Consider the following 16,836-nt stretch of genomic DNA (forward strand, 5'->3'; position numbering starts at 1 on the left):
AATTTGTCCTTTGGTCTGAAGAGTCCAAATGTGAGATTTTTGGTTCCAACCACAGTGTCTTTGTGGGATGCAGAGTAGGTAAACTGATGATCTATGCATGTGTAGTTCTCACCGTGAAGCATGGAGGAGGAGGTGTGGGGGTGCTTTGCTGGTGACACTGTCTGTGATTTATTTAGAATTCAAGGCACACTTAACCAGCATGGCTACCAGAGCATTCTGCAGCGATACGCCATCCCATCTGGTTTGCGCTTAGTGGGGCTATCATTTGCTTTCAACAGGACAATAACACAACACACCTCCAGGCTGTGTAAGGGCTATTTGACCAAGCAGGAGAGTGATGGAGTTCTGCGTCAGATGACCTGGCCTCCACATTAAACCCAATCTCAACCCAATTGAGATGGTTTGGGATGAGTTGAACCGCAGAGTGAAGGAAAAGCAGCCAACAAGTGCTCAGCATATGAAGGGAACTCCTTCAAGACTGTTGGAAAAGCATTCCAGGTGAAGCTGGTTGAGAGAAAGATAATGCCAAGAGTGTGCAAAGCTGTCATCAAGGCAAATGGTGGCTACTTTGAAGAATCTAAAATACAAAATATATTTTGATTGTTTAACACTTTTTGGTTACTACATGATTCCATATGTGTTATTTCATAGTTTGTCTTCACTATTATTCTACAATGTAGAAAGTAGTAAAAATATAGAAAAACTCTTGAATGAGTAGGTGTGTCCAAACTGTTGACTGGTACTGTATATCTAACTCAATAAGTTTCAAGGTTTAGAGGTCAGGTTCCTCAGAAGACGTCAGCCTCAGAGAGGGTTAGAGGTCAGGTTCCTCAGAAGACGTCAGCCTCAGAGAGGGTTAGAGGTCAGGTTCCTCAGAAGACGCCAGCAGCAGAGAGGGTTAGGGGTCAGGTTCCTCAGAAGACGCCAGCCTCAGTGAGTAGTGTATTGGCCTCCAGCAGCATTCCTTTGGCGTAGACCCGTACGGTGTAGAAGATAGTGAGGAAGTCCTGTGTGCTGAACAGAGTGTCTGCCAGGGCGAAGCCCAGGGTGGAGGGGATGAATCCTCTGCCGTACTCCACCATCCACGTCCCAGCACTCCACTGGACCGAGGTCGCCTCGCCTACCGTGTGGACTATCGTGTCACCTGTCAACACACACACCTGTCAACACACACACCTGACACAGAAGATGCTACAAAGTAGGCCCACTCCACCTTACTAGTAGGTAGGCTAGTTTACTTTGACATGTTAGTAATTTAGAGCCACTTACAGTAGTGAGTCATTTAGCAGACTCTCTTATCCAGAGCCACTACAGTAGTGAGTCATTTAGCAGACTCTCTGATCCAGAGTCACTACAGTAGTGAGTCATTTAGCAGACTCTCTGATCCAGAGCCACTACAGTAGTGAGTCATTTAGCAGACTCTCTTATCCAGAGTCACTACAGTAGTGAGTCATTTAACAGACTCTCTGATCCAGAGCCACTACAGCAGTGAGTCATTTAGCAGACTTTCTGATCCAGAGCCACTACAGTAGTGAGTAATTTAGCAGACTCTCTGATCCAGAGCCACTACAGTAGTGAGTCATTTAGCAGACTCTCTTATCCAGAGTCACTACAGTAGTGAGTCATTTAGCAGACTCTCTTATCCAGAGTCACTACAGTAGTGAGTCATTTAGCAGACTCTCTGATCCAGAGCCACTACAGTAGTGAGTCATTTAGCAGACTCTCTTATCCAGAGTCACTACAGTAGTGAGTCATTTAACAGACTCTCTGATCCAGAGCCACTACAGCAGTGAGTCATTTAGCAGACTTTCTGATCCAGAGCCACTACAGTAGTGAGTCATTTAGCAGACTCTCTGATCCAGAGCCACTACAGTAGTGAGTCATTTAGCAGACTCTCTGATCCAGAGCCACTACAGTAGGGAGTCATTTAGCAGACTCTCTGATCCAGAGCCACTACAGTAGGGAGTCATTTAGCAGACTCTCTTATCCAGAGTCACTACAGCAGTGAGTCATTTAGCAGACTCTCTGATCCAGAGCCACTACAGTAGGGAGTCATTTAGCAGACTCTCTTATCCAGAGCCACTACAGTAGTGAGTCATTTAGCAGACTCTCTGATCCAGAGCCACTTACAAGAGCAATTAGGATGAAGTGCCTTGCTCAAGAGCACATTGACAGGTTTTTCCCCCAGTCAGCTCAGAGACCTGAAGTTACTGACCATACACTCTTAACCACTAGGCTACCTGCCTCACCTCATTGACCTGTGTTTTACCTGGGTAGAACAGCTGTAGTATCTACATTTATACATTTAAATATAGAATTGAATAGGATCTCTGTGGTCTTACCTGGATAGTACATTTCACTCTTCGTTGATCCCTCCTTCCACTGCCTGAAGGTCCCAGAGATGATGGTGTCTGATATTTCAGCCCAGTAACGACCTTAAGACAATTTCAACAAGTTAATAACAAAACAGGAGGACCGGAGTGATACGCTGGAGGATAGAAGACGTTAAGAATGAGGAAAGACTGATCATGTGACCCAAATGCCACCTTATTCCCCTCATAGGGCACTACTTATAGGGTGGCAGGTAGCCTAGTGGTTACAGAGTTGGGTCAGTAACCAGCAGGTAGCCTAGTGGTTACAGAGTTGGGCCAGTAACCAGCAGGTAGCCTAGTGGTTAGAGAGTTGGGCCAGTAACCAGCAGGTAGCCTAGTGGTTAGAGTGTTGGGCCAGTAACCAGCAGGTAGCCTAGTGGTTACAGAGTTGGGCCAGTAACTAGCAGGTAGCCTAGTGGTTAGAGTGTTGGGCCAGTAACTAGCAGGTAGCCTAGTGGTTACAGAGTTGGTCCAGTAACCAGCAGGTAGCCTAGTGGTTACATAGTTGGGCCAGTAACCAGCAGGTAGCCTAGTTGTTACAGAGTTGGGCCAGTAACCAGCAGGTAGCCTAGTGGTTAGAGTGTTGGACTAGTAACCAGCAGGTAGCCTAGTGGTTACAGAGTTGGGCCAGTAACCAGCAGGTAGCCTAGTGGTTAGAGCGTTGGGCCAGTAACCAGCAGGTAGCCTAGTGGTTACATAGTTGGGCCAGTAACCAGCAGGTAGCCTAGTGGTTACAGAGTTGGGCCAGTAACTAGCAGGTAGCCTAGTGGTTAGAGTGTTGGGCCAGTAACCAGCAGGTAGCCTAGTGGTTACAGAGTTGGGCCAGTAACCAGCAGGTAGCCTAGTGGTTACAGAGTTGGGCCAGTAACCAGCAGGTAGCCTAGTGGTTAGAGTGTTGGGCCAGTAACCAGCAGGTAGCCAAGTGGTTACAGAGTTGGGCCAGTAACTAGCAGGTAGCCTAGTGTTTACAGAGTTGGTCCAGTAACCAGCAGGTAGCCTAGTGGTTACAGAGTTGGGCCAGTAACTAGCAGGTAGCCTAGTGGTTACAGAGTTGGGCCAGTAACTAGCAGGTAGCCTAGTGGTTACAGAGTTGGGCCAGTAACTAGCAGGTAGCCTAGTGGTTACAGAGTTGGGCCAGTAACTAGCAGGTAGCCTAGTGGTTACAGAGTTGGGCCAGTAACCAGCAGGTAGCCTAGTGGTTACAGAGTTGGGCCAGTAACTAGCAGGTAGCCTAGTGGTTACAGAGTTGGGCCAGTAACTAGCAGGTAGCCTAGTGGTTTAGAGAGTTGGGCCAGTAACCAGCAGGTAGCCTAGTGGCTACAGAGTTGGTCCAGTAACCAGCAGGTAGCCTAGTGTTTACAGAGTGGGGCCAGTAACCAGCAGGTAGCCTAGTGGTTAGAGTGTTGGGCCAGTAACTAGCAGGTAGCCTAGTGGTTAGAGTTGGGCCAGTAACCAGCAGGTAGCCTAGTTGTTACAGGGTTGGGCCAGTAACCAGCAGGTAGCCTAGTGGTTACAGAGTTGGGCCAGTAACCAGCAGGTAGCCTAGTTGTTACAGAGTTGGGCCAGTAACCAGCAGGTAGCCTAGTGGTTAGAGCGTTGGGCCAGTAACCAGCAGGTAGCCTAGTGGTTACAGAGTTGGGCCAGTAACCAGCAGGTAGCCTAGTGGTTAGAGCGTTGGGCCAGTAACCAGCAGGTAGCCTAGTGGTTAGAGTGTTGGGCCAGTAACCAGCAGGTAGCCTAGTGGTTACAGAGTTGGGCCAGTAACCAGCAGGTAGCCTAGTGGTTAGAGCGTTGGGCCAGTAACCAGCAGGTAGTCTAGTGGTTAGAGCGTTGGGCCAGTAACCAGCAGGTAGCCTAGTGGTTAGAGAGTTGGGTCAGTAACTAGCAGGTAGCCTAGTTGTTACAGAGTTGGGTCAGTAACCAGCAGGTAGCCTAGTGGTTACAGAGTTGGGCCAGTAACCAGCAGGTAGCCTAGTGGTTACAGAGTTGGGCCAGTAACTAGCAGGTAGCCTAGTGGTTACAGAGTTGGGCCAGTAACTAGCAGGTAGCCTAGTGGTTTAGAGAGTTGGGCCAGTAACCAGCAGGTAGCCTAGTGGCTACAGAGTTGGTCCAGTAACCAGCAGGTAGCCTAGTTGTTAGAGTGTTGGGCCAGTAACCAGCAGGTAGCCTAGTTGTTAGAGTGTTGGGCCAGTAACCAGCAGGTAGCCTAGTTGTTATAGAGTCGCATCACTGCCTGGTATTGCAACTGCTCGGCATCTGTAACATAAGGTGGTGCATACGGCCCAATACATCACTGGTGCCAAGCTTCCTGCCATCCATGACCTATATACTAGGCAGTGTCCGAGGAAAGCCCAAACATTTGTCAGACTCCAGTCACCCAAGTAATAGACTGTTCTCTCGTTATTTTATTGTGTTACATTTTTATTATTTTTTACTTCAGTGTATTTGGTAAATATTTTCATTACACTTTCTTGAACTGCATTGTTGGTTAAGGGCTTGTAAGTCAGCATTTCACTGTAAGTTGTATTCGGCACGTGACAAACAAAGTTTAATTTGATTTGACCTGTCATACTACTATGGCTGACCCTATAAAACAACACCTATCACACTACTATGACTGACCCCGTAAAACAACACCTATCACACTACTATGACTGACCCCGTAAAACAACACCTATCACACTACTATGACTGACCCCGTAAAACAACACCTATCACACTACTATGACTGACCCCGTAAAACAACACCTATCACACTACTATGACTGACCCCGTAAAACAACACCTATCACACTACTATGACTGACCCTGTAAAACAACACCTATCACACTACTATGACTGACCCTGTAAAACAACACCTATCACACTACTATGACTGACCCCGTAAAACAACACCTATCACACTACTATGACTGACCCCGTAAAACACCTATCACACTACTATGACTGACCCTGTAAAACAACACCTATCATACTACTATGACTGACCCTGTAAAACAACACCTATCATACTACTATGACTGACCCTGTAAAACAATACCTATCATACTACTATGGCTGACCCTGTAAAACAACACCTATCATACTACTATGGCTGACCCTGTAAAACAACACCTATCACACTACTATGACTGACCCCGTAAAACACCTATCACACTACTATGACTGACCCTGTAAAACAACACCTATCACACTACTATGACTGACCCTGTAAAACAACACCTATCATACTACTATGACTGACCCCGTAAAACAACACCTATCACACTACTATGACTGACCCCGTAAAACAACACCTATCATACTACTATGACTGACCCTGTAAAACAACACCTATCATACTACTATGACTGACCCTGTAAAACAACACCTATCATACTACTATGACTGACCCTGTAAAACAACACCTATCATACTACTATGACTGACCCTGTAAAACACCTATCATACTACTATGACTGACCCTGTAAAACAACACCTATCATACTACTATGACTGACCCTGTAAAACAACACCTATCATATTACTATGACTGACCCTGTAAAACAACACATTACACTGCACCTATCATACTACTATGACTGACCCTGTAAAACAACACATATCATACTACTATGACTGACCCAGTAAAACAACACCTATCATACTACTATGGCTGACCCTGTACAACAACACCTATCATACTACTATGGCTGACCCTGTAAAACAAAACCTATCATACTACTATGATTGACCCTGTATAACACCACATATCATACTACTATGACTGACCCTGTACAACAACACCTATCATACTACTATGATTGACCCTGTAAAACAACACCTATCATACTACTATGGCTGACCCTGTAAAACAACACCTATCATACTACTATGACTGACCCTGTATAACAGCACCTATCATATTACTATGACTGACCCTGTAAAACAACACCTATCATATTACTATGACTGACCCTGTAAAACAACACCTATCATACTACTATGGCTGACCCTGTACAACAACACCTATCATACTACTATGACTGACCCTGTAAAACAACACATTACACTGCACCTATCATACTACTATGACTGACCCTGTAAAACAACACCTATCATACTACTATGACTGACCCTGTAAAACAACACCTATCATACTACTATGACTGACCCTGTAAAACAACACCTATCATACTACTATGGCTGACCCTGTAAAACAACACCTATCATACTACTATGACTGACCCTGTAAAACAACACCTAATACTACTATGACTGACCCTGTAAAACAACACCTATCATATTACTATGACTGACCCTGTAAAACAACACATTACACTGCACCTATCATACTACTATGACTGACCCTGTAAAACAACACCTATCATACTACTATGGCTGACCCTGTAAAACAACACCTATCATACTACTATGACTGACCCTGTAAAACAACACCTATCATACTACTATGACTGACCCTGTAAAACAACACCTATCATACTACTATGAATGACCCTGTAAAACAACACCTATCATACTACTATGGCTGACCCTGTAAAACAACACCTATCATACTACTATGACTGACCCTGTAAAACACCACCTATCATACTACTATGACTGACCCTGTAAAACAACACCTATCATACTACTATGACTGACCCTGTAAAACAACACCTATCATACTACTATGACTGACCCTGTAAACAACACCTATCATATTACTATGACTGACCCTGTAAAACAACACATTACACTGCACCTATCATACTTCTATGGCTGACCCTGTAAAACAACACCTATCATACTACTATGGCTGACCCTGTAAAACAACACCTATCATACTACTATGACTGACCCTGTAAAACAACACCTATCATACTACTATGACTGACCCTGTAAAACAACACCTATCATACTACTATGAATGACCCTGTAAAACAACACCTATCATACTACTATGGCTGACCCTGTAAAACAACACCTATCATACTACTATGACTGACCCTGTAAAACACCACCTATCATACTACTATGACTGACCCTGTAAAACAACACCTATCATACTACTATGACTGACCCTGTAAACAACACCTATCATATTACTATGACTGACCCTGTAAAACAACACATTACACTGCACCTATCATACTTCTATGGCTGACCCTGTAAAACAACACCTATCATACTACTATGACTGACCCTGTAAAACAACACCTATCATACTACTATGACTGACCCTGTAAAACAACACCTACCATACTACTATGACTGACCCTGTAAAACAACACCTATCATACTACTATGACTGACCCTGTAAAACAACACCTATCATACTACTATGACTGACCCTGTAAAACAACACCTATCATACTACTATGACTGACCCTGTAAAACAACACCTATCATACTACTATGACTGACCCTGTAAAACAACACCTATCATACTACTATGACTGACCCTGTAAAACAACACCTATCATATTACTATGACTGACCCTGTAAAACAACACATTACACTGCACCTATCATACTACTATGACTGACCCTGTAAAACAACACATATCATACTACTATGACTGACCCTGTAAAACAACACCTATCATACTACTATGGCTGACCCTGTACAACAACACCTATCATACTACTATGGCTGACCCTGTAAAACAACACCTATCATACTACTATGATTGACCCTGTATAACACCACATATCATACTACTATGACTGACCCTGTACAACAACACCTATCATACTACTATGATTGACCCTGTAAAACAACACCTATCATACTACTATGGCTGACCCTGTAAAACAACACCTATCATACTACTATGACTGACCCTGTATAACAGCACCTATCATATTACTATGACTGACCCTGTAAAACAACACCTATCATATTACTATGACTGACCCTGTAAAACAACACCTATCATACTACTATGGCTGACCCTGTACAACAACACCTATCATACTACTATGACTGACCCTGTAAAACAACACATTACACTGCACCTATCATACTACTATGACTGACCCTGTAAAACAACACCTATCATACTACTATGACTGACCCTGTAAAACAACACCTATCATACTACTATGACTGACCCTGTAAAACAACACCTATCATACTACTATGACTGACCCTGTAAAACAACACCTATCATACTACTATGGCTGACCCTGTAAAACAACACCTATCATACTACTATGACTGACCCTGTAAAACAACACCTAATACTACTATGACTGACCCTGTAAAACAACACCTATCATATTACTATGACTGACCCTGTAAAACAACACATTACACTGCACCTATCATACTACTATGACTGACCCTGTACAACAACACCTATCATACTACTATGGCTGACCCTGTAAAACAACACCTATCATACTACTATGACTGACCCTGTAAAACAACACCTATCATACTACTATGACTGACCCTGTAAAACAACACCTATCATACTACTATGACTGACCCTGTAAAACAACACCTATCATACTACTATGGCTGACCCTGTAAAACAACACCTATCATACTACTATGGCTGACCCTGTACAACAACACCTATCATACTACTATGGCTGACCCTGTACAACAACACCTATCATACTACTATGGCTGACCCTGTAAAACAACACCTATCATACTACTATGGCTGACCCTGTAAAACACCACCTATCATACTACTATGGCTGACCCTGTAAAACAACACCTATCATACTACTATGACTGACCCTGTAAAACAACACCTATCATACTACTATGACTGACCCTGTAAAACAACACCTATCATACTACTATGACTGACCCTGTAAAACAACACCTATCATACTACTATGACTGACCCTGTAAAACACCACCTATCATACTACTATGACTGACCCTGTAAAACAACACCTATCATACTACTATGACTGACCCTGTAAAACAACACCTATCATACTACTATGACTGACCCTGTAAAACAACACCTATCATACTACTATGGCTGACCCTGTAAAACAACACCTATCATACTACTATGGCTGACCCTGTAAAACAACACCTATCATACTACTATGGCTGACCCTGTACAACAACACCTATCATACTACTATGGCTGACCCTGTAAAACAACACCTATCATACTACTATGGCTGACCCTGTACAACAACACCTATCATACTACTATGATTGACCCTGTAAAACAACACCTATCATACTACTATGACTGACCCTGTAAAACAACACCTATCATACTACTATGACTGACCCTGTAAAACAACACCTATCATACTACTATGGCTGACCCTGTAAAACAACACCTATCATACTACTATGGCTGACCCTGTACAACAACACCTATCATACTACTATGGCTGACCCTGTACAACAACACCTATCATATTACTATGGCTGACCCTGTAAAACAACACCTATCATACTACTATGGCTGACCCTGTAAAACAACACCTATCATACTACTATGGCTGACCCTGTAAAACAACACCTATCATACTACTATGGCTGACCCTGTAAAACACCACCTATCATACTACTATGGCTGACCCTGTAAAACAACACCTATCATACTACTATGGCTGACCCTGTAAAACACCACCTATCATACTACTATGGCTGACCCTGTAAAACAACACCTATCATACTACTATGACTGACCCTGTAAAACAACACCTATCATACTACTATGACTGACCCTGTAAAACAACACCTATCATACTACTATGACTGACCCTGTAAAACAACACCTATCATACTACTATGACTGACCCTGTAAAACACCACCTATCATACTACTATGACTGACCCTGTAAAACAACACCTATCATACTACTATGACTGACCCTGTAAAACAACACCTATCATACTACTATGACTGACCCTGTAAACAACACCTATCATATTACTATGACTGACCCTGTAAAACAACACATTACACTGCACCTATCATACTTCTATGGCTGACCCTGTAAAACAACACCTATCATACTACTATGACTGACCCTGTAAAACAACACCTATCATACTACTATGACTGACCCTGTAAAACAACACCTATCATACTACTATGACTGACCCTGTAAAACAACACCTATCATACTACTATGACTGACCCTGTAAAACAACACCTATCATACTACTATGACTGACCCTGTAAACACCACCTATCATACTACTATGACTGACCCTGTAAAACAACACCTATCATACTACTATGACTGACCCTGTAAAACAACACCTATCATACTACTATGACTGACCCTGTAAAACAACACCTATCATACTACTATGGCTGACCCTGTAAAACAACACCTATCATACTACTATGGCTGACCCTGTAAAACAACACCTATCATACTACTATGGCTGACCCTGTAAAACAACACCTATCATACTACTATGACTGACCCTGTAAAACAACACATTACACTGCACCTATCATACTACTATGACTGACCCTGTAAAACAACACCTATCATACTACTATGACTGACCCTGTAAAACAACACCTAATACTACTATGACTGACCCTGTAAAACACCTATCATACTACTATGGCTGACCCTGTAAAACAACACCTATCATACTACTATGACTGACCCTGTAAAACACCTATCATACTACTATGGCTGACCCTGTAAAACAACACCTATCATACTACTATGATTGACCCTGTAAACACCACCTATCATACTACTATGACTGACCCTGTAAAACAACACCTATCATACTACTATGACTGACCCTGTAAAACAACACCTATCATACTACTATGACTGACCCTGTAAAACAACACCTATCATACTACTATGACTGACCCTGTACAACAACACCTATCATACTACTATGACTGACCCTGTACAACAACACCTATCATACTACTATGACTGACCCTGTAAAACAACACCTATCATACTACTATGACTGACCCTGTAAAACAACACATATCATACTACTATGACTGACCCTGTAAAACAACACCTAATACTACTATGACTGACCCTGTAAAACAACACCTATCATACTACTATGACTGACCCTGTAAAACAACACCTATCATACTACTATGACTGACCCTGTAAAACAACACATTACACTGCACCTATCATTTATTTCACCTTAATTTAACCAGGTAGGTCAGTTGAGAACAAGTTCTCATTTACAACTGCAACCTGGCCAAGATTAAGCAAAGCAGTGTGACACAAATAACAGAGTTACACATGGAATAAACAAGCGTACAGTCAATAATACAACACAATAATAAATAAAATATAAATAATAAAATACCTATCATACTAGTATGGCTAACCCTGTAAAACAACACATTACACTGCACCTATCCAGTGTATGGGGCGGCAGGTAGCCTAGTGGTTAGAGAGTTGGACTAGTCTGGACTCTTTTCTCTGTATATATCAATGATGTCGCTCTTGCTGCGGGTGATTCCCTGATCCACCTCTACGCAGACAACACTCCTTCCGTGGCCTCCAACTGCTCTTAAACGCTAGTAAAACCAAATGCATGCTTTTCAACCGTTCGCTACACGCATCCGCCCGCACGACTAGCATCACCACCCTGGACCACCCACCACTGCGACCTGTATGCTCTAGTCGGCTGGCCCTCACTACATATTCGTCGCCAAACCTACTGGCTCCAGGTCATCTACAAGTCCTTGCTAGGTAAAGCCCCGCCTTATCTCAGTTCACTGGTCACCATAACAACACCCACCTGTAGCACGCGCTCCAGCAGGTATATCTCACTGGTCACCCCCAAAGCCAACACCTCATTTGGCCGCCTTTCCTTCCAGTTCTCTGCTGCCAATGACTGGAACGAATTGCAAAAATCACTGAAGCTGGAGACTTCTATTTCCCTCACTAACTTCAAACATCAGCTATCTGAGCAGCTAACCGATCGTTGTAACTGTACATAGTCCATCTGTAAATAGCCCATCCAATTTACCTACCTCATCCCCATACTGTTTTTATTTTATTTACTTTTCTGCTCTTTTGCACACCAGTATCTCTACTTGCACATCATCATCTGCTCATTTATCACTCCAGTGTTAATTTGCTAAATTGTAATTATTTCGCTCCTATGGCCTATTTATTGCCTACCTCCTCATGACTTTTGCACACACTGTATATAGACTTTCTTTTTTTCTATTGTGTTATTGACTTGTTTATTGTTTATTTCATGTGTAACTCTGTGTTGTTGTTTTTGTCACACCGCTTTGCTTTATCTTGGCCAGGTCACAGTTGTAAATGAGAACTTGTTCTCAACTGGCCTACCTACCAGGGCCCATAGAGGCAGTGTGTGAACCCAGAGAGATCCTGACCTGAGTGTCCTCCGGTGTCCACGGCGGTGCCGAACAGCAGGACATACTCAGTGAGGGAGGCGTGGAGCAGACACATGGACCCCATCCAGCCGCCTGCGTTGACAAACACCCACTGCAGGTCCTCGTCCGGCAGGATGTGACCCGGGTACTTCTTCCGCAGCTCCACCACCACCTTGGAGAAGGCCTGGTCGTGGTCCTGACCTGGAGGAGACATCATCAACACAGTTGTTTGGTCCTGGCCTCAAAATCACATGTAGAGCAGTGATACATCAGTATTACCAGACATGAGAAAAAACAACTATGGAATGGTAGAGGTTTCTTGTCAACAGCAGTAAACTACACCTCATGTCTAGCATGTCCCTGACCTCGCTCTTATCAACGATGAACCCTCCAATTGTAAAAAGATAGCATGCTGGGGGTCTCCCGGGTGGTGCAGTGGTCTAAGGCACTGCATCGCAGTGCTAGCTGGGCCACCAGAGATTCTGGGTTTGAGCCCAGTCTCTGTCGCAGCCGACCGGGAGGTCCATGGCGCGACGCTGGGCCGGGTTAGGGAGGGTTTGGCCGGCAGGGATATCCTCGCGCACTAGTGACTCCTGTGGCGGGCCGGGCGCAGTGCACGCTGACCAGGTCGCCAGGTGTACGGTGTTTCCTCCGACACATTGGTGCGGCTGGCTTCCGGGTTAAGTGGGCATTGTGTCAAGAAGCAGTGCGGCTTGGTTGGGTCGTGTTTCGGAGGACGCACGGCTCTCAACCTTCGCCTCTCCCGAAGTCCGTACGGGAGTTGCAGCGATGAGACAAGACTGTAACTACCAATTGGGGAGAAAACAGGGTAAAAAAAGACCAAAAAAAGATAGCACTCACCTCTCTCAACTGCTAATCCACCTCCTCCTAGTCGAAACCATTTGGCTAGCAGGATCATGTGGCTGTAACTAGATCTGGAAGGCTGGCATAATACAATTACAGCTAGCTAGCTACATGCTTGGGTCCAATCCTACAGCCAGTTGTTGACCTGGCATAGCCAATCAACTAAGCTAGCTAGTTAACTTGTGGGTTATTGAAGCAATAAGACAATAAGACACCACAACGAGGCGTGCCTGGATACAGCCCTTACCCGTGGTATATTGGCCATATACCACAAACCCCAGGTGCCTTACTGCTATTATAAACTCGTTACCAACGTAATTAGAGCAGTAAAAATACATGTTTTGTCATACCTGTGGTATACAGTCTGATATACCACGGCTTTCAGCCAATCAGCATTCAGGGCTCAAACCACTGTTTATAATGTTTAAATGGCTAAGGGCTGTATCCAGGCACTCCGCATTGCATCGTGCGAGGAACAGCCATTAGCCGTGGTATATTGGCCATATACCACACCTCCTCATGCCTTATTGTTTAATTATACAAGAGTTGGGTCTAATCCTGAATGCTGATTGGTTAAAACTACATTACAGGCAGAGTCTATTCCACAAGTTACCACCGGCTAAATCTGATGTTAAAATGCCTATTCACTCTGTTCCATCTGACTGACCAATCCACTGTCTCATCAGCCCAGCCAGGCAATTTATAAACTTGATCTCCACTATAAAAAGCATCTAGACATTATCTCACATTTAGCTTTCAACCAGAGATTTGTATAAACCTGTCTGTCTCTTCGACATTTGCAACTTTGTTTCAATATTCAAATTTGATCTCCCATTAATTCATGTGGCTGGGACAGCCACGAGACAGAGAGACAGCCCAAATCATGAATCAGCTGGCATCATTTGTATGGATGTGGATGTATACAAATACATTTGAATTGAAAAAAGGTCAAACGAAACGAAGTGCAGCTAGTTTGCAGTCTTTCCAGCTTCAGTTTGAAGTGATTGTGTTGATGACTGTGTTGTTGACTGTGTTGTTGACTGTGTAGTTGACTGTGTAGTTGACTGTGTAGTTGACTGTGTAGTTGACTGTGTAGTTGACTGTGTTGTTGACTGTGTTGTTGACTGTGTTGTTGACTGTGTTGTTGACTGTGTAGTTGACTGTGTTGTTGGCTGTGTTGTTGACTGTGTTGTTGACTGTGTTGTTAGTGGTGTTGTTGACTGTGTAGTTGACTGTGTAGTTGACTGTGTTGTTGACTGTGTAGTTGACTGTGTTGTTGACTGTGTAGTTGACTGTGTTGTTGGCTGTGTTGTTGACTGTGTTGTTGACTGTGTTGTTAGTGGTGTTGTTGACTGTGTAGTTGACTGTGTAGTTGACTGTGTTGTTGACTGTGTAGTTGACTGTGTAGTTGACTGTGTAGTTGACTGTGTAGTTGACTGTGTTGTTGGCTGTGTTGTTGGCTGTGTTGTTGACTGTGTTGTTGACTGTGTTGTTGACTGTGTAGTTGACTGTGTTGTTGGCTGTGTTGTTGGCTGTGTTGTTGGCTAGCTCCTCTGAACAACAGTGTTCTGAGGAGTGAGCACATTTTCTATCCCAGGTGAAATAGCGCCTCATTGGCTCATTGTTATGGATGTATCCAAATACATGTCACTTGAAAACAGCTTAAACAAATGCAGCTACTTCACTGTTATTCTGGCTTGTTGACGTGACTAAGTTAGCCGTAGTTGGCTAGCTAGCGATAAGAACGTTGCCAGCCAGTACGGCATTGTAACATTTAGAACGAACGACTGGGTCGCGTCCATAGATACAGAACACAGACTGAACGACTGGGTCGCGTCCATAGATACAGAACACAAAGACTGAACGACTGGGTCGCGTCCATAGATACAGAACACAGACTGAACGACTGGGTCGCGTCCACAGATACAGAACACAGACTGAACGACTGGGTCGCGTCCACAGATACAGAACACAGACTGAACGACTGGGTCGCGTCCACAGATACAGAACACAGACTGAACGACTGGGTCGCGTCCACAGATACAGAACACAAAGACTGAACGACTGGGTCGCGTCCATAGATACAGAACACAAAGACTGAACGACTGGGTCGCGTCCATAGATACAGAACACAAAGACTGAACGACTGGGTCGCGTCCATAGATACAGAACACAGACTGAACGACTGGGTCGCGTCCACAGATACAGAACACAGACTGAACGACTGGGTCGTCTTTCGACCAGCCGGCTTTGGTAACAACCCTAGCTTTGTGTCGGGACTATATCTTGTGGAAGGATGAAATTGTATGAATAAATTCAAACTAAAGTTGAATGAAAATATGTATTTGAATATGTTAGTAACCCGTTGTATAAAAGGCTTAGATGGCATGATCATTTCATTTCACTAGTCTTTCTCGTGATGTTAAGCTAACCATCACACATATCCATGTAATGATTAACTGGAGCGTATTCATTACGCAGATTATGTTATGAAACGTTTCTTAAACGGAGAGAAGTATCTGAATTTGTCCAATAGAAACTATCGTTTGCTGTTTGCCTCCGTGTAGTTCTTCCGTAATGAATGCTCCCGACTAGCCAACTACCAATTTACCTGCGTATCGCTTGGCCAGAATAGCAACATCTTCCTTTGTGAAGACATACTGTTTGTTGGCCATCCACTGCCGCAGGGACATCACTATCAACACAGACACTCCAGCCAGCACGACTAACTGTAACACTTTAGTTGTCCACGACATGACTGACATTGAGTGGTAGAACACCACGACCAGAGAAACAGACCAGTAAGAGAACCAGTAAAGACAAGGCGGAAGTTATGGGAAGGCACCCATAGAGATAGATACATGACTCGTCTGTGTATGTGTCATCATGGCGATTGAGTTTATCTCCAGTTTGAACTAGTCCAGTTTCTCCCAAATGATTGGCTGATCCCTCTTGATGACCCTATTGGACATGACTTCAACCGGGTCACCAGGAGGGATCAGCCAATGAGGTTGGAAGTCCCACCCAGTTGACTACCATGCTACAGCGAGCTTTCGACCACTAGAGGCCTCTATCATTCTCTATGGGGGAGGCGCCGTAACGTTCACCGCTGTACTTCCTCCAACCGACAACGGTTTATATCAACACACACAAGAGGAATAGTCACATGCAAACCAGCATACATATACATTTACATTGCCAGGAACCCTAATCAAACAAATCATATTCATTATTAATACAACACCTTTTAATTGGCTTTTTGTTT

The 16,836-nt window shown here is 43.8% G+C and overlaps 1 protein-coding gene across 1 annotated transcript; it reads right to left on the reverse strand.

The window, feature by feature from the left end:
• Positions 1-655: 655 nt before the first annotated feature.
• Positions 656-16,403, reverse strand: sigmar1 (sigma non-opioid intracellular receptor 1). The gene is made up of 4 exons (XM_038983516.1): positions 16,183-16,403; positions 12,708-12,908; positions 2,343-2,435; positions 656-1,144 (listed from the first exon to the last, which is right to left on the reverse strand). The coding sequence occupies exons 1-4, from the start codon at positions 16,334-16,336 to the stop codon at positions 915-917; spliced, it is 678 nt and encodes a 225-aa protein (XP_038839444.1). The 5' UTR covers positions 16,337-16,403; the 3' UTR covers positions 656-914.
• Between the last annotated feature and the right edge of the window lie 433 nt (positions 16,404-16,836).

The sequence above is a fragment of the Salvelinus namaycush genome, unplaced genomic scaffold (assembly GCF_016432855.1).
Source record: "Salvelinus namaycush isolate Seneca unplaced genomic scaffold, SaNama_1.0 Scaffold1718, whole genome shotgun sequence".
NCBI classification, from domain to species: Eukaryota; Metazoa; Chordata; class Actinopteri; order Salmoniformes; family Salmonidae; genus Salvelinus; species Salvelinus namaycush.

What these genes read in the sequence shown, in the direction of transcription:
- sigmar1 (XM_038983516.1), bottom strand. Translation starts at nt 16,336, where the DNA reads ATGTCAGTCATGTCGTGGACAACTAAAGTGTTACAGTTAGTCGTGCTG. An exon ending in GGACACCGGAGGACACTCAG is followed by an intron (nt 2,436 to 12,707) that starts GTCAGGATCTCT and finishes AATTGTCTTAAG; the next exon opens with GTCGTTACTGGGCTGAAATA. An exon ending in GAGTGAAATGTACTATCCAG is followed by an intron (nt 1,145 to 2,342) that starts GTAAGACCACAG and finishes GTGTGTTGACAG; the next exon opens with GTGACACGATAGTCCACACG.